The sequence below is a fragment of the Saimiri boliviensis genome, chromosome 3, assembly GCF_048565385.1.
Source record: "Saimiri boliviensis isolate mSaiBol1 chromosome 3, mSaiBol1.pri, whole genome shotgun sequence".
NCBI classification, from domain to species: domain Eukaryota; kingdom Metazoa; phylum Chordata; class Mammalia; order Primates; family Cebidae; genus Saimiri; species Saimiri boliviensis.
In genome coordinates this window covers 4,369,939-4,393,115 of record NC_133451.1, presented here as the reverse complement: position 1 = coordinate 4,393,115, position 23,177 = coordinate 4,369,939, and the positions used below count along the sequence as shown (strand labels likewise).

Sequence of the window (23,177 nt, the reverse complement as noted above, 5' to 3'; positions counted from 1 at the left end):
TCACCAAGGCTAAGACGGCCAGGCTTGGACGTGGAGACCTAACCATCAGTCCTGAGGACAGTGGGTTCCAGACGCACCTGCTGGCTGTTTGAGTCTGTAAATATACCACCTCCAGAATTCTCTCAAAACAGTCCAGATCATGTTACTATCGGGCAGCAATGCGCCTAGGGTGGATCCCCAGGAAATAAAACAAACGTCAAACTCCTCACCCACAGACTCCGCAGCTGAACCCCCGCTGGGGAAACCAAAAGCAGGAAAGGAGGTCCCCTCCAGCCACGCCCATTTCCGGTCCCAGCGCCCCGCCCCATGACGTCAACGCACCGCGCCACAGGGCTGCGTCATCTCGGCGCGCCGCTGCCGGGGCTCTACACTTGCCGGGTGCTATGGCGGAGGTGGGCCGGGCCGCGATCAGAGACCCAGGCGCGCTGCTCCCCCGGGGCTTCTGGGCTGCGGTGGAGGTGTGGCTGGAAAGGCCGCAGGTGGCCAACAAACGGCTGTGCGGCGCCCGCCTGGAAGCCCGCCGGAGCGCCGCCCTGCCCCGCGCCGAGGCCTGCTGCCCTGGGACGAGCTCAGGTCCGGAGCAGAAGGAGCGGGGTCCGGGACCCGGCCAGGGTTCCCCCGGAGGGGCCCCGGGCCCCAGGCCACCATCAGGACCCCAGCAGGGCACGGCGTGTTGCGAAAGTGAGGAGACCCAGGGCCGGTGCCAGCTAGAGGAGGCACAGAGGGAAGCCGCCTCCGCGCCCCTGCGAGACCCCGGGCACGCCGGCCATGCTGAAGGAGGGGAGGGCGACTTCCCCGCCGCGGATCTGGATTCGCTCTGGGACGATTTATCCCGAAGTCTCGCCCGTGGCAATTCGAAGCTGCTGGACTTCCTCACCTGCTCCAGGGCGGGATCGCAGCCAGAGGCGCAGCGTAAGCTCGACGTGGTTCTCAGAACCGTCATCCCGAAAACTAGCCCTCATTGCCCGATTACAGCTCCCAGGAGGGAAATGGTTGTGCAAGGTAAGAGTGTTATGATAGTAGACGGATACGATTAGATTAAAAAGCATTCACGGAACCGCGGGTCAATGAAAAGGTCCTAAGGGTACCTACCTGTGATGCCAGTTCCTCTGCGATGTCCTAGGGCGGTTGTTAGGCCTGTGTGTGTGTTGAGTGGGCGCGTAGAAATCTGTGTCATTAGTACAGAAGGTGGGATAATTGATTGGGGTGGTGTCTGGAAGGCTTCAGGGAGACAGTGAAGGACCAGCTGGTTATTGCATGATAACTAGGAGTTTAGCAGCAGATCCAGCTGTAGGTGTAAAGGGAGCTATTTATGCTGAGACAGGTAGCTGTGAAAGAGCATAGAGACTGGCCGGATGGGAACCTACTAGTTCTCAATATTTGTTAAATCTCTGGCATTTATTTTTACTGCCCGTGACGTTGACACTTCGGCCTCAGCCACTTCCCTCAAACTTTATTCAGCAGTCTGTGTTTTCTATTGCCACTGTAACAAATTACTGCAAATTTAATGGTCACAACACAAATTTAATTATTTCTTTCAATTCTGTAGGTCAGGAATCCTTGTTGAGGATATGCAGAGGTGGTATATTTACAGACTCAAACAGCCAGCAGGTGCGTCTGGAACCCACTGTCCTCAGGACTGATAGGTCTCCACGTCCAAGCCTGGCCGTCTTAGCCTGTTGGCTCTGCTGGTTTCTCTGCGTCTCTCTCACAAGGCCAAAATCAAAGAGCCGGTCATCTGGGCTCTTACCTGGAGGTTCTGGGAAGGAATCTGTTCCCAGGCTCGTTCGCCTTGTTGGTAGAATCCAATTTTTTATGTGGGCCTGGGGTCCTCTTTCCCTTGCTGGCTGTCAGTTCCTAGAGGCCTCTCTCTAGTTCTTTCATGCAGCTTCGGACATCTCAGAGCCTGCAATGGGGTTGAATCATTCTCACGCTTAGAATCTCTCTGCCTTCCTCTCTTGCTGCTTCTCCTCTCTGCCTCCAGCTGGAGAAAATTCTCTGCTATTTATGACCCATGGAGTTAGACTGGGCCCACACTGGTAATCCAGAGCACTCCTCCGTTTTGAGATCTGTAACCATAATCATGTTTGCAAAGTGTCCCTTTTGCCACATAATACAGTATATTCACAAGTCCTGGGTATTAGGGCATGGACACTTTTGAGAGGCTCTGGTGCCTACCTCAGGCAGCAATTCCTGGTAGGTACATAGTCCCCTCTGACAGCTCCCAGTACTGTCTGCCTCTGTGCCTTCGTAAGACTCTGGGTGTCCCTTCCTCCAGGGGATCCCTCTGACCCTGCCAGTCCAGTCTAGTTTAGGAGTTCTTCCAGCTCTTATCAACTGCGTTCTAATCTTAACCATTTTACAGTGTGCATCCACTGGGCTGAGAGGCTCGGAGAAGCAGTGCCCACGAGGCCTTCATGTGTAGACTTAGCTGAAGAGAGGGGCAGGGCTGAGTTTTTCCTTTCTTCCTCTCGGGGAGGCAATGTTCCCTCTCAATAAGGAGTGCTTTTTCAGGATGGCTTTCTATATTCAGCTCCATCCAGGAAGGCTCACCAGAGGACTTACGTCCTCCATGGAGTATAGACAGCCTGGGTTTGAATTTCGGTCTTGCCAGTGATAAGCCGTATGGCTGTGGGCAGGTTTTAGAGCCTCTCTGTGTCTCAGTGTCTTCATTTGTAAAATAGGTTAATAATAAAATCTCTTAGAGTCGCCAGAAGAGTCACTTTCCTGGCCCTATTCTCGGTAAGCTTATGAAGGTCTTAAGAGTAACGTGGCTGTTCAAGACCAGCCTGGCCAACACGGTGAAACCCTGTCTCTACTAAAAATACAAAAATTAGCTGTAGTGGCGGGCACCTGTAATCCCACCTACTCAGGAGACTGACGCAGAAGGGGGCAGAGGTTACGGTGAGCTGAGATCGCACCACTGCATTCCAGTGGTAGAGCGAGACTCAACTCCCTCCCGCCGCCACAAAGAAAGAGTAGGCCGGGCGCGGTGGCTCAAGCCTGTAATCCCAGCACTTTGGGAGGCCGAGGCGGGTGGATCACGAGGTCAAGAGATCGAGACCATCCTGGTCAACATGGTGAAACCCCGTCTCTACTAAAAATACAAAAAATTAGCTGGGCATGGTGGCACATGCCTGTAATCCCAGCTACTCAGGAGGCTGAGGCAGGAGAATTGCCTGAACCCAGGAGGTGGAGGTTGTGGTGAGCCGAGATCGCGCCATTGCACTCCAGCCTGGGTAACAAGAGCGAAACTCCGTCTCAAAAAAAAAAAAAAAAAAAAAGAGTACTGTGACTAAGAAATCTTAAGTGTTCGTAGCAGGCAACAGGACAACACAGTGGTTAAGAACTTGACCTCTTTAGTCAAGCAACAGCGTTCAGTTTGAGGCTGTGTGGACTTGAGACAGATGACTTCATATTTTGAACGCCTGCTTTTCTCACCTAAAACAGAGGGTTCAATAGGGACACTGCACTCCATGATGTGATGAGTTCACATTGCATGCCTGTAGCAAAGCATTTCATGTACCCCATGCGTGTATACACCTGCTATGCACCCACAAAAATAAAAAATTAAAAATTAAAAAAATGGAAATGTGTCATTGTTCAGTGACAGCAGCCACAGTGGATTTGGGGTTGCAACACTGGTCAGAGAGGGCGGGATGCGGCCGGCATCTGGCGGGTTGGGCCAGGGCATCTGCCGAGCATCCTACAGCACACGGGACAACTCCCTGCAATCAGCAGCTATCCAGCCACAAATGCCAGTGACGCCGAGGCTGAGAAACCCTGATCTAGAGGGTGCTGAAAATAATACTGATGATAAAGTTGTGAGTTTTATTTTACTTTATTTATTTTTTGTATAAATAGGGTCTTACTATGTTGCTTAGTCTGGTCTCTAACTTCTGGCCTCAAGTGAGCCTCCCGCCTTGGCCTTCCAAAGTGCTGGGAGAACAGGCATCGGCCACCTGCCTGATCCTGTTGTGGCTTTCCAATGAGGTGATTCATGGAAAGAACGATGCATTGTGTCAGTCCTCTTCTCTCTGGTCTCACTCACAGTAACAGCTGTACTTTTGTGAACTGCAATGCCCTGTGTGACCTGGGTGGGCCCTGTTTCCCTTTGGTTTCACCTCCTACCGCTTGTCACCTTGTCCACAGCACTCACCTCCATCCCCCACGCACCTGAGCACCCTCCTGCCCCAGGGCCTTTGCAGTTGCTGCTCCTGTGTCTGAAACACTTCTTCCAGGTGCCCCGTGGCACACTCCCTGACCTCCTTGGGCTCTCTGCTCAAACGTCACGTGATTAGGGAGGCCTTCCCTGGCCGCTCTGGATTCCACAGCTGACTGGAGTTTCCTTGCCCCGACACTGCTTGCGCCCGGTCTGAATCCACCCAGCCCCTTCAGCTCCGCTCTGCTCCGGCAGGCCTTGCTCTTTCACCTGCTGTGGAAGGGGAGCCACACAGCTGTGCGTACTTAGCTTGTGAAGCATATATTCCTCTGTAACTGAGATTTTGTTTTGTTTTGTTTTGTTTTTTAAATATCAAAGGTAAACACGATTGATTTTAGAGCTAGAACTTTATATAGCCAAACTGTAAGTATCCACAGAAACTGATAGAATACTGTACATTTAGCTTAGGAATAGGCCACTCTGCTTATGTTTTGATGGGAAGGTGAGTGGGAAGTCCCGCCATGCAGTGAGGACTCCACTCAGCATAAAGCCGTTGTTGGGCCGGGCGCGGTGGCTCAAGCCTGTAATCCCAGCACTTTGGGAGGCCGAGGCGGGTGGATCACGAGGTCGAGAGATCGAGACCATCCTGGTCAACATGGTGAAACCCCGTCTCTACTAAAAATACAAAAAAAAAATTAGCTGGGCATGGTGGCGCGTGCCTGTAATCCCAGCTACTCAGGAGGCTGAGGCAGGAGAATTGCCTGAACCCAGGAGGCGGAGGTTGCGGTGAGCCGAGATCGTGCCATTGCACTCCAGCCTGGGTAAAAAGAGCGAAACTCCGTCTCAGAAAAAAAAAAAAAAAAAAAAAGCCATTGTTAGGAAGGCCTGGAATGGGCTGGGCGTGGTGGCTCACACTTGTAATCCAAGCACTTTGGAGGCCAAGGCAGGCGGATCACCTGAGGTCAGGAGTTCAAGACCAGCCTGACCAACATGGTGAAATCCTGTCCTTATTAAAGGAAAAAAAAAAAAAGGAAGGCCTGGAATGATGTCACTTTCCTGAACTGGCCTCTGATGGTGGAGCAGAGTTCTGTGCCTTGCTCACATCTGAAGGTCATGGCCAGGCTGTGGCAGACACTCAGCTAGGGCAGAGGTCCCCTGTTCTCTCTGATGTAGCTCTCAGGTTCCGGTGGAGTCCACGTCGGCTGGCCCTTTCCTCAGGTCCTGGCTCATGCGTCCCCAGCAGATGCTGCAGAGAATGGCTGCTGTGTGCCTGGCACATTCTCGGCTCTGGGCTGTAGCCGTGAATGAAAGGCAGAAGCTCCTCTCCTGGAGTGCCGTCCGGAATAGAGTGCAGGGAGAGCGCTGCGGGACTGAACGCGTCCTGCTGGGCAGTTGTAGTTTATCATTCTTTTCTTTTTCTTTCCAGATGTCCTCAGTGGATCTGTAACGTTCTTGCCTTTGGAAGAAGATGATAAGGGGAACTTAAAGGTTAAGATGAGCAACGTGTATCAGATTCAGCTGAGTCACAGCAGAGAAGAGTGGTAAGAGCTGGGCGGTGGACCCTGGTGCGACGGTTTCCATTAGGTGGCTCAAGGACTCTGGGTTGCCAGAGGGCTTAAGGTCCTGTCCCTGAGGTGGTTGCGGTTATGAGGAATGCATTGCCAGCTCGTGTGCCCATGCCAGGTTGCTCTTCCTGTTGGCGCGTGGCCTGGAGGTCGGGTGGTCACAGCCTGGCTGGGGTCTCTGGTCTCTACCTTCCCTGTGGCTGTGATGGTTTAGCAGCCCTCAGTGTTAGCTCTGAAGTCAAGTTAACTCAAATGCCTGTATTGTTATTGTTATTATTACTATTACTATTATTACTGAGACAGAGTCTTGCTGTGTCGCCCAGGCTGGAGTGCAGTGGCACCACGTCGTTTCACTACAACCTCTACCTCCTGCATCCAAGTGATTCTCGTGCCTGTCTCCCAGGTAGCTGGAACTACAGGCACCCACCACCACACTCAGTTACTTTTTGTATTTTTAATAGAGACAGGGTTTTACCCTGTTGGCCAGGCTGGTCTCAAACTCCTGGCCTCAAGTGATCCACCTGCCTTGGCCTCCCAAAGTGCTGGGATTACAGGCATGAGCCACCATGCCCAGTCTATTTTGTTTTTTTTTATGACTTAGTAATGGGGAATAGATGATGCTTCTTTCTGCAGCGAGTCAGTGATGCTTATTATGAAGTAGCAGTTTAATAAGCACCCTTAATTCCGTATGATATTTGGGTCTGTACAAAAAGTATGAGATTTAATTCACACCAGGTTTTTTTTTTTTTTTTTTTTTTTGAGACAGAGTTTTTGCCCTTGTTTCCCAGGCTGGAGTGTAGTGGTGCGATTTTGGCTCACCACAACCTCTGCCCCGCTGGGTTCAAGCGATTCTCCTGCCTCAGCCACCTGAGTAGCTGTAACTACAGGCTACACCATCACGCCCAGGTAATTTTGTATTTTTAATAGAGACAGGGTTTCTCCGTGCTGGTCAGGCTGGTCTCGAACTCCCAACCTCAGGTAATCCGCCTGTGTTGGCCTCCCAAAGTGCTGGGATTACAGGTATGAGCCACCACGCCTGGCCCCATTTGGTATTTTTAAAATGAAAAGAGGAGGAGTGAATTCATTCATTACTCGTCAGCTGATATTTTCCTGAGCGCCGCTTCCAACCTGTACTTTCTGAAACAGTCTTGGGGCTAACATCTGAGTAATGGAATGGGTTTGCCTGGGCTTCCTAGAAAGCAGAGGGGTGTGGCGAGAAGAGCGTGGGTTTCCCACCAGCAGTGTGGCCTTGGGTACGTTCTCTGCCTCCTGGCCTTCCGTCTGCTCACCTCGAAATGGGTTGAATCATTCCTGAGCCTCTGAGGAGGTGGCAGGGCTGGGCCTCACCTGGACCTTTGCAGCTTCCGAGCTTGAAAGCGATGTCAGGCCCTGTACCACAAAGCCCTTTGAGAGCCGCCCAGAGGTTGCCCCGAGTTGTCGGGGGATCCTGCCCCAATGTCCCTTCCTGCCAGCACGTGTTTGTTGGAGAGTGAGGGGTGAGAGCAGGCACCAGGAGAAACCAGGCTTCCCTGTGCCAGGTGCCTCTGTGGTCCTTTACCATCTTGTTAGCTATTTAGTACTGTCCAAAAGGTACTTTGTGTTTTTCCAGCTTTTGAAGTTGTTTCCAGTGAGAGGGTTCATCTGGATTGTCTAAGGCACTGTGGCTGGAAATAGAAATTTCAACTTTTTTTTTTTTTTTAAAGATGGGGGTTTCACCATGATGGCCAGGCTGGTCTTGAACTCCTGACCTCAGGTGATCCACCCACCTTGGCCTCCCAAAGTGCTAGGATTACAGATGTGAGCCACCGCTCCCGGCCAGAAATTTCAACTTTTAACATTGGCCATTGGTTTTTCCTCTTTTGCCAAATGCCAGTTCTGAACGTGACTGATTTGGCCATTATCCCTGCGCGGGGGTCATGCTGCTGCCGTGCCCTCAGCGCGCCTGTTGGGCTCTTCAGCTCTGCCCCGCTCACCCAGCGGCTGCGTTCTGCTTGTTCTTAGCAACGTCTGTTGAATGTCACTTTTATCGTAGCTTTCTCTCATTGACCCAGCAAACTGAACGCCCCCCCTTCCTGTGCTGCCCCAGTTGCAGCCCTGGACAGCGTATTTTATCTGGGTGCGCGTCTGTCCCGCCAGTTCCCCCAAGGATTTTGAGCTTTTAGTCCTTCACTGAATTCATCCCTAAACAGTGCCTGCTGTGTGTCAGCACTGCTGGGGCTTGGGGGTGGAGCAGCCAGTCAGACGGGCAGGAGCCTCGCCCTCAGGGCCTTCTGATGGCAGAAGAGGTGGGGAAGACAAAGTGAGCCAGCAAAATGCGGGGCGGCCCTTATCTCTGGCTGAGTACTTCGCCTTCTGGCAGGTAGCTAGTTGGTGAGCCGGTATACTCATTTGAGTTGCACGTGTGGAAATGCGTAAAGAATAGAAACGTCAGGAAATCCTTGGACACTTAGAATCTGGCCCCTTGTGCATGAAGCAGAAGGAAAGAGTCCTTTATTTGTCTGGCTGTGGACTTCACAGTTGTGTCAATATGTTCTTAACAAAGTTTGCAGGGAAAGAGGGATCGATCCTTTGTGCTTTTTCATTGTTCTCCTCTAGTAGATGAAAATTCTGTAAAACGTTCTAGTTGGTTTCATGTTTTTGGTACTATTTTATAATAGCTTCTGTTCTCTCGGTAAATAAATGGATAATTTTAAAATAAGAACTGAACATGTCTGTGCTTATTCATATTTCTCTTATTTTTAAAGGTTCATATCTGTTTTAATTTTCTGTCCAGAAAGATGGCATTCAGATGGAATTATATATCCCAAACCCATGTGGCTTGGAGAACAGCTGCCGGCCAAGTTGGCCAGGTGGTGTGTACAGAACAGGAAGAGTGGCTTTAAGAGCACCCTTTCCCTCGTCTCCATCATGAAGTACAGCAAGGCTTACCAGGAACTTAAGGAGAAGTATAAGGAAATGGTTAAGGTAATTCTGCTGAGGAATAGCTACAATTATTTCCCCCTGCATGGTTTCTTTTTTTTTTGGTGACGGTCTCACTCTGTCACCCAAAAGAAAGGGCTGGAGTGAAGTGGCACGATCTCAGCTCACTGCAGCCTTCATGTCCTGGTTTCAAGCGATTCAGCTTCAGCCTTTCCAGTAGCTAGGACTACAGGCACACACCACCATGCCTGGCTAGTTTTTTGTATTTTTAAAAAGTAGAGATGAGGTTTCACCATGTTGCCCAGACTGGTCCCGAACTCCTGGGCATGGGCAATCCTCCTGTCTTGGCCTCCCAAAGTGCTAGGATTAGAGGTGTGAGCCACTGCATCCGGCACGCCCTTCATTTAAATGAGGTAAAATAATCAAAACTCTGCCAGGTGAAATTGTTCTTCCTGTTGCCGGCTGTGCTTTGACATACGTAGGGGTGCAAATGACAAAAACATAGGCAGATATATAATGGAAAAGGATTGATCTTTACTTGTCTATTATTTGTTTTCAAGAGACCTAAAGGGAGATTTTTTTTTTTTTTTTGAGACGGAGTTTCGCTCTTGTTACCCAGGCTGGAGTGCAATGGTGCGATCTCGGCTCACCGAAACCTCCACCTCCTGGGTTCAGGCAATTCTCCTGCCTCAGCCTCCCTCCCGAGTAGCCGAGTAGCTGGGACTACAGGCGTGCGCCACCATGCCCAGCTAATTTTTGTATTTTTAGTAGAGATGGGGTTTCACCATGTTGACCAGGATGGTCTCAACCTCTTGGCCTCGTGATCCACCCGCCTTGGCCTCCCAAGGTGCTGGGATTACAGGGAGTGAGCCACTGCGCCAGGCCCCATGTGTTTTTTTAACCAGTCACCTCTTGCTCTGTAACAAAAGCACCTCCAGAGTCCCAGGTTTAAAGCTGTAGCCTTTCATTATTGCTGAAGCACCTGAGGGTCCCAGGGGTTGGCTGACTGAGGCTGCGTTCGCTCCCACATCCTGACCTCGTGGTCCTTTACCATCTTGTTAGCTGTTCAGTACTGTCCAGAAGGTACTTTTTATGTTTCTCCAGCTTTTGGAATTGTGTCCAGTAAGAGGGTTCGTCTGGGTTGTCTAAGGCACTGTGGCTGGAAGTAGAAATTTCAGCTTTTACCACTGGCCGTTGGTTTTCCTCCTTTGCCAATGCCAGTTCTGAACGTGACTAATTTTAATAACGAGAGTTCATCTTTGCCCAGCTAGTGCTTTACAGTTTTGAGGGCAGCTTGATGATCCTGCCTGTTAGCTGAGGCTTGGACTTCATCCCGGTTTGACAGGTGGGGCGATGGCAGCCACGGACGGACCATGGGCTGGAGCGCTGGTCTCCTAGTCTGCGGCTTGCGGCTCTCGCTGCTCCACGTGCTGGCCCTGGTTTCCCTGTCCATTGCCCTTACCTGCGTAAACAGTGAGCACAGTGTAGCTGTGTTCCCTCTGCGTCTGCTGGCTCAGTTAAATATCTGGTGCACGCTCCGTTGATTGTGAAATCTGGCTTTGGATGCATTGTTCTTGGCAGGCTCTGTTTCTTTATGTAAATCATTCATTGTAAGAAATCAGTTGTGAATTCCTGCCCTTGAGCTTATATTTTTTATTTTAGTGCACAATTAGTTCAGTTGATTTACGCTTTATGGGGATACTTAAGTATTAGGAAATGGTCGTGGGGAAACTGAACCATTTACATTTGCGCTTGAAACTGTCTTAGGTGTGGCCTGAAGTAACTGATCCTGAGAAGTTTGTGTATGAAGACGTAGCTATTGCAGCGTACCTGCTGGTAAGAGCGTGCATGATCCCAGCGTGTCTGTGCGGGGGGCGGGGTGGGGGCGGTGAAGGTTGCTGCAGGCAGATGCTACCCGTAGGGAAGGGCAGTTTCCAAATCCATGACTTCCATTGCTCACAGTTCTGCTGGCCAGGGTTGGTTACACATGTCATGGTTTGACGTCATGGGGTCCTTCTGATGCGTGTAGGAACAAGTTTGGATTGAAGCTTGACCTCAGGTTCAAACTTGACCTGCAGGCGGAACTGTCAGTCCACTGTCAGCAGCCATTGCGCTGGAAGCACTGGGGAGCACATGGCCTGGGGCCTTCCAGCCCTTTCCTCTGCTGGCGTGCTGGCTAGCTACATTTGGGCATGCCCTCTGATTTTATAGTCTTGGTTTTATTATCTATAAGAATGTTTAGAGTAGGCTGGGCACGGTGGCTCAAGCCTATAATCCCAGCACTTTGGGAGGTCGAGGCCAGTGGATCACTTGAGATCAGAAGTTTGAGGCCAGCCTGACTAACATGGTGAAACGTTGTCTCTACTAAAAATACAAAATGAGCCAGGTGTGGTGTTACGTGCCTGTACTTCCAGCTACTCGGGAGGCTGAGGCAGGAGAATTGCTTGAACCTGGGAGGCAGAGGTTGCGGTGAGCTGAGATCGCACTATTGTACTCCAGCTTGGGCAACCGGGCAAGATTCCGTCTCAGATAAAAGAAGAATGTTTAGAGTAGATAATTTCCACTTTCCTTTCAACTCAGAGTTTTCTCTGACCGCTTTGTGTCGGAATTATTCCTGCGTAGAGTGAGTTACCACCTGACTTTGTTTTGTTTTTCTCTTCACTTAGGTTCTATGGGAAGAAGAAAGGGCTGCGCGGGGACTCACTGCCAGGCAGTCCTTTGTTGACCTGGGCTGCGGAAACGGCCTCCTGGTCCACATCCTGAGCAGCGAGGGGGTGAGGCCCAGCTCCGTGACCTTTTCTGGTACCTCGTCCAGAGTTTCTTCAAGTTAGACACAGGGTTCATGGACATCTTTTTCTGCTGGTACTGTCTGTATTTGGAGTCAGCTGGCTATTAGAGTAGGCAGGCACTTATAAACTTCTGTTAATTTGATAAACAAACAGCTCACAAAACAAGGGAAAAGTGGTGATCTTACTAGACCTACGAGGAAGGCCCCAGACCCCAGCGTGGGCCTATAAAATGACAGGCTTTCAGTAGCATGGATGTTTTTTACTGGCAGATTTTTCTCATGAAACCCACCGTCCCAAGGTGCTGGAAGGAGATAAAAAAGCAAGGCAGGTTCTGCACTTGAGAAGCTTCAGGCCAGGCGCGGGGCTCATGCCTGCAATCCCAGCACTTGGGAGGCTGAGGCGGGGGGGTCACTTGAGCCCAGGAGTTTGAGGCCAGCCTGGGCAACATAGTGAAACCCCATCTCTACAAAAAATTAAAAACAAATAAGAGAAGATTCAGTTCTGGCCCAAAAGACTCTGGCCTGGCGGGGTACTAGTTTCTGCATCCATTTTCTGCATGTTCGGCTGATGCAGGAAAAGCAGTCTCGGGCTGAGAGCGGCACCTGCCCAGGGAGCGAGGTCAGTAGGGGCGAGTCAGCTCTCGGTGTCTTGTGCCTGGAGCTTCCTGCCAGCGACTCATACCCCTGCCCCTGCATCCGGTGCAGCAGGCGCCGTTACCCTGTGAGACAGTGGCGAGCTTAGCCACTTCCTGCTGGGGGGCAGCAGCTGGAGTCCGCACCGAGTCCTGGTGGTGCCAAGCTGATCTTCCTGCTGTACTGGACAGCATTGTACTGGTGGGCTGCACAGACTTGTCTACACCCGGAAGAGCTTGGAATGGTTGTTAAATGCCCTTTTTCAAGTGTGCTATTAAAGAGCAAGTTTCTAATCATAGTACCTGGAAGCTGGTTGTGGGGATGGTAGTGTGTCAGGCGGCAGCTTGGCAGCTGGTACCTGAGACAGCTGGGAGGTGTCTGTGCACCCTTCCTCTTCTGCAGGCTTGGAATAAACAAGTGTGCCCTCTGAGAGTTAATGAGTGGGGCAGGGGGCAAGGAGAGCAAGCCGCCGAGCTTGACGGAGAGCAGGGAATTGGCCTGTGTTCTCAGCTGCGCTCCCTGGGGCACTGGCCCTGGACATGTTCCCATGCTAAAGGCCGCTGTGGTCACTCAGCTCCATGTCCCCGCTTGAAGACTTATAATGGCCATCAGCGGCGTATACCTTCTTACCTGCCTTGCGGGGGTGTGGGTGTCTATTTCAGACAGCTGAGAAGTCACGCTTGTGCCACCCACGAATGCCAAGGGCCGTTTCTCTTGCATTTCATACTGGGGCTGGTGCCTGCAGAGCTTTCGTGTGTTCTTGCTAATTTATTATGAAGTACTATACTTAACCTTTGATTTCTAAATTTAACTTTTTCAGCATCCAGGCAGAGGGATTGATGTCCGAAGAAGAAAAATCTGGGACATGTATGGACCGCAGACTCGGTTAGAGGTACTGTCTTTATGATGCATGCCCTTGATCTCAGCATGGCTTAGCCCCAGTGGGATTCGTTGTCGTGAGCGTGTCTCTTTGTATAGGTCAAGCAGACATGCTGACGGTAAGCCTTCACATTCATCTAAGCGCTCTGAAATTAGAGAAGAGAAAAAGAAAGATAGAAGTAGACTTCCCAAGCCTCTGGTTAAGCTGGCTGAAGGGCACTGGCCTCCAGGCAGGAGTGCTGGCTCTCCCAGAGTCTGTCAGTGCCATCTGCATCTTGTCTGGAGTGCTCCCACGCTGCCTCGAGGCAGGGGCCGTGCCCAGGGCACTTTGGGAAGTCTTCTCCAAGGCCTCCCAGAGGCTGCTTGTTCATTCAGCAGGCGACGAGTACCCTGCCTGCCAGGACTCCGCCAGGGATGGGGACACCTGCAGATGAGCCACAAAGGGCGGAGGCTGTGCCAGGGCCGGGACAGAAGGTGTAGAGGGCTGTGGGGACGCAGAGGAAGGGCTGGATTCCCCTTGGGGCCTCTAAGAAGGCTTCTTGGAGCACCCCCGTGAGCAGTGGAGGCAGCCAGGTGCACAGCATGGAAGCGAGGTGCCCCTGGCGGGCTCATCTCTGGGCACACAGATGATGTGAGGGCAGACTGTGTGGTCCCACGTCATTTCTCTCCTGTCTTTGGGCCAGTCCTCTCTATTCTTCACATTTGTCTTCTCTAGGACTTGGACAGTCTCACTTTTCTTAATGCCCCTACCCAGAGATAGTTATCACCTTTAATTTAGGGAAATAAGTATGTACCCATTTACAGTTCAAGAAAATCCCTTTGTGACCATGGTGTATGCGGAGCTTTGACCCTGGCTGCTTCTGCTCCTTTAACCTCCCATCCTAGGCACTACCTGAAGCCTTTGACGGTCATTTGTACGCATGTTTTTAGTGGCTGAATAATGGGCCATTTAATTGTAGGTAACAGCAACATAAACAATACAGCTGACCCTTGAACAACATGGCGTTGAACTTTGTGGGTCCACTTTTATGCAGATTTTTTTCAATAAATACATTGGACAATTTTTGGGAAATTTGCAACACCTTGAAAAAACTTCAGATGAAATGCGTAGCCTAGAAATACTGAAACAAATCGGAAAAACTTAGATATGTCATGAATTCATTAAATATACGTACATAATGGTCTGTGTTACTGTTTACTACCCTGACTGTGCAAATCTATTATAAAAAGCTAAAATCTATCAAAACTTAGAACCAGATTATATGTGGTGTCATTCCCTGTCAAGAGAAATGTAGATGTAAAGATGCAATAGGAAGTCATGATTGCGTGCAACTAACTGTCGCACATACTACGCACTGTCAGGATTTCCCAGTTGCCGCCTGCGGCTGCTGCAGTGAACCCAAGTGTTGGAAGCGTCCATTTAAAATGCCGCCCGGCGCTGCGCGCTCCGCAGCAGCAGCTCGTTCTTCCCACCGGTTGCACAGCCCAGTGACCGTGATCGCTGGTGATTGTCAGTGTGTTTGGTGCAATACTGTGAACCTCGAGACGCACTGTGGGACCCATACACAATGCCACTAGTGATGCTGGAAGTGCTCCCAAGAAGCAGAGGAGAGTCACGGCATCGCAAGGAAAGGCTGAATTCCTCGATGTGTAGTATAGATTTAGGTCTGCAGCTCCACTTACCCACCATTTCAGGATAAATGAATCCCGTGTAAGGACTGCTGTAAAAAGAAGAAAGAGAGAGAAGGAAAGAAATGTGTGAAACTGTCACTGCAGCTACACCAGCAGGCATGAAAACCTTGCACTTTTTGCAGGGTAACTTTTTATCTCATATTGAGAATGCAGCTTTTATGTGGTGGCAAGATTGCTGCAAGAGAAGCATACATACAGACTCTAATATGATGTGAGAAAAAGCAGTCATTATACGATAAAGCAGAAGGAAGTGAAGGTTCTAAAGCTGCAGAACTTAATGCCAGCAAAAGATGACTTGACCGTTTTAGAAAGTGATTTGGGTTTAGAAAATGCTGGGATAACAGGAGGCGTAGCTTCAGCTGACCAAGAGGCAGCAGCTGAGTTCCTTGGTGCCATTAAGAAAATCATCACCGAGAGGCCACGTGCGCTGGCTCACACCTACAGTCAGCACTTTCAGAGCCTCAGACTGGAGGATCGCTGGAGGCCGGGAGTTCAAGACCAGCCTGGGCAACATAGCAAGACCGCCCCCTCCACCACCGCATCGCTACAAAAAATAAAACATTATAAAAAGAAAATTATCAAAGGGAGACGTGTCTGCTTAAATAGGTTTTTAATGCAGATGAAAGTGCCCTATTGTGGAAAAAAATGCCATAAGGAAGAGAAGCCCCAGAATGTAAGGCAGGAAGGGACAGGCTAAGTCTGTTGTTCTGAGCGAATGCAGTCAGGTTTCAGATCAGGACTGCCCTTATCTGTAAAGCTGCTAAGCCCCAAATCCTGAAGGGAAAAGAGAAACGCCAGCTGCCAGTTGCTTGATTGTATAAGAAGGCCTGGGCGGTTAAGAACTCTATTGTGGGTTCATCAAGGCTTTGTCTCTGAAGTCGGGAAGTACCTGGCCAGTGAGGGACTACCTTTTAAAGTTCTGCGGATATTGGACAATGCCCCTGGCCACCCGGAACCTCTTAACACCAGCAGTGTTGACGTGGTCTGCTTGACCCCAAAGATAGCATCTTCTCAGCCTCTAGATCAGAGAGCTATGAGGACCTTTAAGCCTCATTATGCACAGTGTTCAGTGGAAAGGACTGGATACTGTGGAAGAGAACTCTGAGAGAGAGAACATCTTGAAAATCTGCAAGGATTTTACTATTGAAGACCCCATCATTGCTACAGAAAAGACCACGAGAGCCACCGAGCCTCAAACAAATTCCTGCCAGAGAAAATGGTGTCCAGGTGCTGTGCCTGACTTCACAGAATGTACGACAGAGCCAGTCAAGGAAATCATGAGAGAGATTGTGGATTTGGCAAACCAAGGTGGGAGGCAAAGGGTGCAGGATGCGGTCCTGAGAAATTCAAAAGCTAATAGTCACCACTCCAGAGGAAGGAACTACGGACCTGATGGAGATGAGTGCTTCCAAGCCAGTGCCAGCTGATGAGGAAGAAGATGTAAAAGAGGCGACGCCAGAGAGCACGTTGACATCCGACAGTGTGGCAGAAGGTCCTGATTATTCAAAACTTCATTTGACTTCTTCTATGACACAGACTCTGCTGTGATGTGCACTGAAACTAAAGGAAATGGAAGAATGATCGGTACTGATAGAAACATTTTTAGAGAAGCTACTAAAAAGTAAAGCAGACAGGAGTTACAGTGTACTTCCTGAGGTGACACGGCATGTGCCTGTCCTCTGCCTGCCCTTCCACCTCCTCCACGTCTTCCACACCTGAGGCAGCAAGACCAGTCCCTTCTCTTCCTCCTTCTCAGCCTGCTCTGTGTCAAGAGGACAGGGATGAAGACCTTTGTGATGGTCAGTCCTCTTCCACTCAGTGACTAGTAAATAGATTTTCTCTTCCTCATGATTTTCTTTCTTTTGAGAAAGTCTCGCTCTGTCACCCAGGCTGGGGTGCAGTGATGTGCTGCAGGTTCACTGCAACCTCTGCCTTCCAGGTTCCAGCAGTTCAGCCTCCCAAGTGGCTAGGATTATAGGAACTCACCACCATGCCCAGCTAATTTTTGTATTTTTGGTAGATACGGGGTTTCACCACGTTAGCCAGGCTGGTCTCGAACTCCTGACCTCAAGTGATCCACCCATCTTGGCCTCCCAAAATGCTGGGATTACAGGCATGAGCCACTGCACCCAGCCACAATTTTCTTAATAACATTTTCTCTAGCTTTATTTTAAGATTATAGTATATAATACACAAAATGTGTTTCAATCGACTTTTATGTTTATATTATGGATAAGTCTTCTGGTCAGCAATAGGCTAACAGTAGTCAGTTTTTGGGGAGTCAAAAGTTATACATGGGCCAGGTGCAATGACTTACACCTGTAATTCTAGGTCTTTGGGAGGTCAAGGCATGAGGATCGCTTGAGGTCAGGAGTTTGAGACCAGCCAGGGCAACATGGCCAAACCCCGTCTCTACTAACAACAACAACAAAATAATTAGCTGGACGTGGTGGCTGCAGTGAGCCGAGATTGTGCCACTGCACACCAGCCTGGGCGATGCAAGGGAGACTCTGTCTCTAAAAGTTATGCGCAGATTCTTAACTCGTGTGGAGGTTCAATACCCCTTAACCCCCAGATTCTTCAAGGGCCAGGTGTATTGTAATAAAAACTGACAGTCATCCAGTGCTGTGTGGGGATGCCTTTCTAAAGGTAAATGTATTGTATGTACAGTGACTTACTGTCATCCTCACAACAGCACTGGGAGGTTAATTCTCTCATTCCCATTTTACAGGCGAGCAAACCGAGGTACACTTGTGGAGGTTAGGTCAGCTGTGTGTATGGCAAGCGGTGAGGGCAGAATTATTTACTCAGCTCTTCTGTTCTTGACCGTCTGTTTTCAGATTATAAATTACACTACATAACTCTGTGTGTATAAATCGTCATCCACTTAAAAAATATTTTTCACAGGCTGGACTTTAAAGGTTTTCAATACATATTGCCATAATGTTTTTCGAAAAGGTCCTGCCTCAGATACACTTCCATTTCAGGAAGCTGAGTACTACGAGAGATGCGTTCAATAGGAGAAAGAAGAGCTGCACAGATTTAGCAGGTGTTTGGGTGCCCACTCCCAGCAAGGCACTCTCAGGTGCTGACGATTCAACAGTGACAAGAGCCCCTGCCTTTATGGTCCTGGGAGGGGGTGGGGGACAGACAACCCGCAGACACACAGCCAGTTCGTGCAGCAGGTTCAGGGTGGTGGGAGGTGCTGAGGAGGAGGCCAGGGGTGTTGTGGGATGACCACCAGTGGAGAAGGAAACAGAACAGAGGCTGGGCTGGGGTGGGCTACAGACATGCAGATACCTGGGGGTCTGGGCCTGACAGCACATCTGTTTGGAGCTGTCAGCCAGCCCTGGTCCCTAGAAGCACGTGACCATGGGGTCAAAGTGCACTCAAAGTCAGAATTTGGTCAAGAGTAGCTTGCTTCTCCTGGTACTAAGGACCAGAGAAATGACCCTGTAACGGGAAAAAAGTCATGGGTCACTTCAGGAGCGGTCCTAGGACAGGTTATAGTGGCTCTGTAGGCGTGGCCTCGCTTCCTCTGGGCGGTGTGGGCGTGGCCTCTCTGGGTAGCTCTGGGGGCCTGTTTGTCCTTCCTCCGAAACCCCTGCTGGTGCCTAGCTGCCAGCATTGCCTTAAGGTCCCGGCCACATAGTTACACACTTGGGTATGACTAGGTCACGGGTCCTTATGTGCCAGAGGACAGAATGTTGGTTTATGAAATAAAAAACAACATTGACTTTTCATTATGGAGAATATCAGGAATATACGGAAGCAGAGAGGAACCAGCCAGCTACAAGGGTTATTCTTTTCTCTCACCGTGCTGACCCTCAGACAGTCCCCACTGTTACTTTGAAACAAATCTCAGGTGTATTGCGGAGCTTATAGCTTGCAATGAGGCGGAGACCGAAGTACTCAGAGAATTCCAGCTGAGCGGGGCTAGGGGGTAGCTCTTCTGAGAGAGTCACCCCCAGCATCCGCCCGCCAAGTATTTATCAAAAGGGCTTGTGTTAACTACAAACATGCACCAGATGGCCCTTTGCGGTGGGTTGCTGAGGTGCCTGTGACCTTGTACACACTCAAACTGCGTTCTCAGGAGGCTATTTTCAGCGGTCCTTATCACACCATCACACATTCTCCTCCCCTGTCCTGTTTTCAGGGTCACGGAGTTTCATGCGCATGCACAAAGAGCATACACAGGGCCGCCGTGTTTTTCCATGCCCTGAGCTCAAATGCTTTGTACATAAAGCTTGAATGTGTTGCCATGCACCCCCCACATACAACATTTCATAGAAATAGAAAATAATTGAAAAAGATCTCAAAACTATTTTTACATTTCCTGTCAGCCTCACTCCCTTTTTTTCTTTTAATTTTTGAGACGTTTCCCCCGGGCTGGAGTGGTACAGTGGTGTGATCTTGGCTCATTGCAGCCTCTGCCTCCTGGATTCAAGGGATTCTTGTTCTTGAGCCTCCTGGGTGGCTGGGAGCACGGGCGCACACCACCGCTACGCCTGGCTACTTGTATTTTTAGTAGATACAGGGTTTTTCCATGTTGGCCAGGCTAGTCTGGCTCCTGGCCTCAAGGGATCCACCCGCCTCGGCCTCCCAAAATGCTGGGATTATAGGCATGAGCCACCATGCCCAGCCCGCGTTTTAATTTTTTGGAGACAGGGTCTCTGTTGCCCAGGCTGGAGTACACTGATGTGATCACAGCTCACTGTGGCCTCAACCTTCTGGACTGAGTGATCCTCCCACCTCAGCCTCCCGAGTAGCTGGGGCCACAGGTGCATGCCACCGTGCCTGGCTAATTTTGTGTGTGTTTGTTGTTAAAACAGGGTCTTCCTGTATTGCCCAGGAAGGTCTCAAACTCTGGGGCTCGAGTGATCTTCCCGCCTCGGCCTCCCACAGTGCTGGGATGACGAGGTCGGCCACCACGCCGGGCCTGGGTGCTCAACTCTTCGGTTGCACACTTGCGCTTTGCTTTATTGTGCAGTGATCGGCCGTGGCTTGTCCACTCACATTCCAGCACGTTAGGAAATGTCTTCAGAATCTCAGGTTTGAGGAACGTCGGTCATCTAGCCGGGTACTAGGGGAGGTTCTGCAGATACGTGTGCAGACTGTAGACTCACACACGTCCCAGAATTGGGCTCTGAATCTGAAAAGAGTAGTGATGAGGTTGATTTCAGAATTCCATGTGTCCCCAGGTGAAAAAGCACCTTTGGGAGGGACATCCAAGCAGCAGTTGAGTAGGCCGCCTGTGTAAGCCCAGGCTCTAGGGAAGAGCTGGCTGCTGGGAGGCACCCCTTGGAGAATGCACAGAAACTCTAGTTCTTTATCAGAGGTTCCCCAGCAACCTGCATCAGACTTTTCTGTGGGGTCACTGACCTGGGGAGACCCTGCCCGACCACTTAGTCAGGGAAGGCCTGCTGATGAGAGTCCTGTGTTCTAATCAAGTGTGAAGTTTCTTTCCTTGTTGCCTCCCAGCCTTCAGTCTCCATGCTAAAATAGTTATGTTTAAGGCCGGGCGCGGTGGCTCAAGCCTGTAATCCCAGCACTTTGGGAGGCTGAGGCGGGTGGATCACGAGGTCAAGAGATCGAGACCATCCTGGTGAACATGGCGAAACCCTGTCTCTACTAAAAATACAAAAAATTAGCTGGGCATGGTGGCACGTGCCTGTAATCCCAGCTACTCAGGAGGCTGAGGCAGGAGAATCGCCTGAACCCAGGAGGCGGAGGTTGCGGTGAGCCGAGATCGTGCCATTGCACTCCAGCCTGGGTAACAAGAGCGAAACTCCGTCTCAAAAAAAAAAAAAAAAAAAAGTTATGTTTATTCCAGTGTTAATTAAATACCGGGAATGCTGTCTTGCCTTCTGCCCTGGAGGAGCGTGGCCGGGATGAGGGTGGTTCTGTTGACACGTTTGTGCTGGTTGTGAATTTTCTAGGGAATGATTCCCTCCCAGCTGCAGGTGAGTGGTTTCCATGAATAGGGACAACGTAGAAATTCAAAGACCAAGCATAAGGTGCAACTTTTTTTCTTTCTTTCAAAAACTTCATTTGAGTGCAAGCAAGAGAGTGTTAAAAACAAAAAAAAACAAGCCGGGTGCAGTGGCTCACGCCTGTAATCCTAGCACTTTGGGAGGCTGAGGTGGGTGGATCACCTGAGGTCAGGAATTCGATACCAGCCTGACCAATATGGTGAAACCCCATCTTTGGAAAAAAAAAAAAAAAAAAAAAACAGAAAAAACAAAACACCTGTTTGTAACAACAGCATTGTGGTGAGCACAAATTGTCTTAATTTTGTGAAGCTGTGTATGAAATAGGACTATTGCAATTTGCTATATTCAAAATGCTAATTAAAATTCATCAAACAGGTGGGGCTTTGATGTCCAGTGCTGTTGGTGAGATAATATAAAATATGATTATGGTCAGCACCAAATGTCAGTTATGCTTGAATGTATTCATGCCACTTAAAGAGACAGATGGGCAAACTTAAATCTGGAATGAGTGGGAATCAAGAACAGTCCCAAAGGTTTGATGTCTCTGTAGATTACACATATACCCTTAAACAACACTCTTTTCAGTATTTTAACATCTGCATAAATAGAAGCACATATGCTTATTGAAGAACCAGAGAGATACAGAGTTTCAGTTTTAGGTTTTTATATATCATGTCTGCAAAAGATTCTTGTGTTGTAGTTTTGCTGTTAGAAAGAACAGCCCTGGAAAGTGAGTGTTCTCAGAATATCTTCCCCGTTATGATCAGGGAATGACTTCTGTTTGCTCATCTTGGGGACTCATCCTGCCACTGGAAAATTCAGATCTTTAGTGGTTGTGTAGTCTGTCTTCCCCTGCTCTCTTTCCAGTTTTTGCTGACAGAATTGCTGTTGAGACTGCTGATACCAGTAATTAATGATAGCCTCCTAGTTATCAGAGAGGGTAGGGTGCCTATGTAAAGATTTTAAATCATTAAAGTAAGCCGTCCTGGGCTTAACTGCAGAACCTGTCAGAATGGTTAAAGTGCCTATTCATGGGGATCGTAATCACTTTCTGATAGTTTACAAAAGGTAATAGCATAATAGTAAAGAATTATGTAATTTACAAATGTCACTTCTCCCTCGTTCTGGAGACTTCTTTTCGCAGATTGAAAGGCCTGTGCGGTTAGACCCTGTGTTGTGTTGTGCACTTAAGTCAGCCTCAGACCCCTCTGCCTTCCACTCACCACCTCTGAGGCCATTGCTTGCTCCCATGCTCTGCCAGAGGGGAAACCGTGCCACGGCCAGTCTCTCCTAGAGCCCCTCCTCATGCCTATGTAAAAATCAGCTGGTTAATGATCAAAAGGAGATTAGCACTCTGAAAAGTGCCATTAATTTCTCCAGTGATTTCCCTAAAAGTTGCCAGTTTCTCGCCCTCTGGGGCAGACCTAGGGAGGATGCATTGACTTCCCCACTCCTGGTCATTCTGCAGGTGAAGTGCGGCTCTGTGCTGTGCAACCCCAGAGCCCGCACCCTCCCGCCGTGCCACCCCAGAGCCCGTACCCTCCCGCCGTGCCACCCCAGAGCCCGTACCCTCCCGCCGTGCCACCCCAGAGCCCGTACCCTCCCGCCGTGCCACCCCAGAGCCCGTACCCTCCCGCCGTGCGACCCCAGAGCCCGTACCCTCCCGCCGTGCCACCCCAGAGCCCGTACCCTCCCGCCGTGCCACCCCAGAGCCTGTACCCTCCCGCCGTGCCACCCCAGAGCCCGTACCCTCCCGCCGTGCCACCCCAGAGCCCGTACCCTCCCGCTGTGCCACCCCAGAGCCTGAATCCTCCTGCTGTGCAAGTCCAGAGCCCGTACCCTCGCTCCGCATGACTCCAGAGCCCGTACCCTCCCGCCGTGCGACCCCAGAGCCTGTACCCTCCCTCCGTGCCACCCCATAGCCCATGCCCTCCCGTCGTGCCACCCCAGAGCCTGTACCCTCCCGCCGTGCCACCCCAGAGCCCGCACCCTCCCTCCTTGTGACTCCAGAGCCCCTACCCTCCCACCGTGTGACCCCAAAGCCCGCACCCTCCCGCCGTGTGACCCCAGAGCCCGCACCCTCCCGCCATGTGACTCCAGAGCCCGCACCCTCCCGCTGTGTGACTCCAGAGCCCACACACTCCCTCTTGTGTCCTGCCCACGCAGTAGCTCTACATTGATTCGCAAAACATTTTGTTCTGTGTTATTCCTTTAGGAAGCTGCAATCACACCCAACGATAAGACCCTTTTCCCTGATGTTGACTGGTTAATCGGTAACCATTCTGATGAACTCACACCGTGGATACCTGTCATCGCAGCCAGGTGAGAAGTAGAGGAGTTACCTGGTGAGTGCCTGGTGAATACTTCATCAGACCAGGGGAGCCGCTAGCTGCATGCAGGTGTCAAGCACTTGAAATGTGGGTAGTTCCAATTTTTGAAATGTTTGCATATTGCCTATATTGGGCTAAATTTAAAATAAATTCCACCTGTCTTATTTTACCCTTTAAAATACGACTACTAGAAAATATTACTTAGAATGTTCACAT

At 50.2% G+C, this 23,177-nt stretch overlaps 1 protein-coding gene across 2 annotated transcripts in view; it reads left to right on the top strand.

The window, feature by feature from the left end:
• The first annotated feature begins 334 nt into the window (after nt 1–334).
• The window catches only part of TRMT44 (tRNA methyltransferase 44 homolog), a 36,215-nt gene continuing 13,372 nt past the window's right edge, over nt 335–23,177 (top strand). Inside the window, exons 1-7 of one of the 2 annotated variants that reach the window (XM_039468191.2) lie at nt 335–1,002; nt 5,589–5,703; nt 8,472–8,691; nt 10,414–10,482; nt 11,313–11,420; nt 12,888–12,959; nt 22,847–22,953. In XM_039468191.2, coding sequence (XP_039324125.2) covers nt 384–1,002; nt 5,589–5,703; nt 8,472–8,691; nt 10,414–10,482; nt 11,313–11,420; nt 12,888–12,959; nt 22,847–22,953 — 1,310 coding nt within the window. In that variant the 5' untranslated portion in view covers nt 335–383. Of the gene's footprint in view, nt 1,003–5,588; nt 5,704–8,471; nt 8,692–10,413; nt 10,483–11,312; nt 11,421–12,887; nt 12,960–22,846; nt 22,954–23,177 lie in introns of those variants that run through there. The other variant, XM_074395816.1, reaches the window with a different exon arrangement.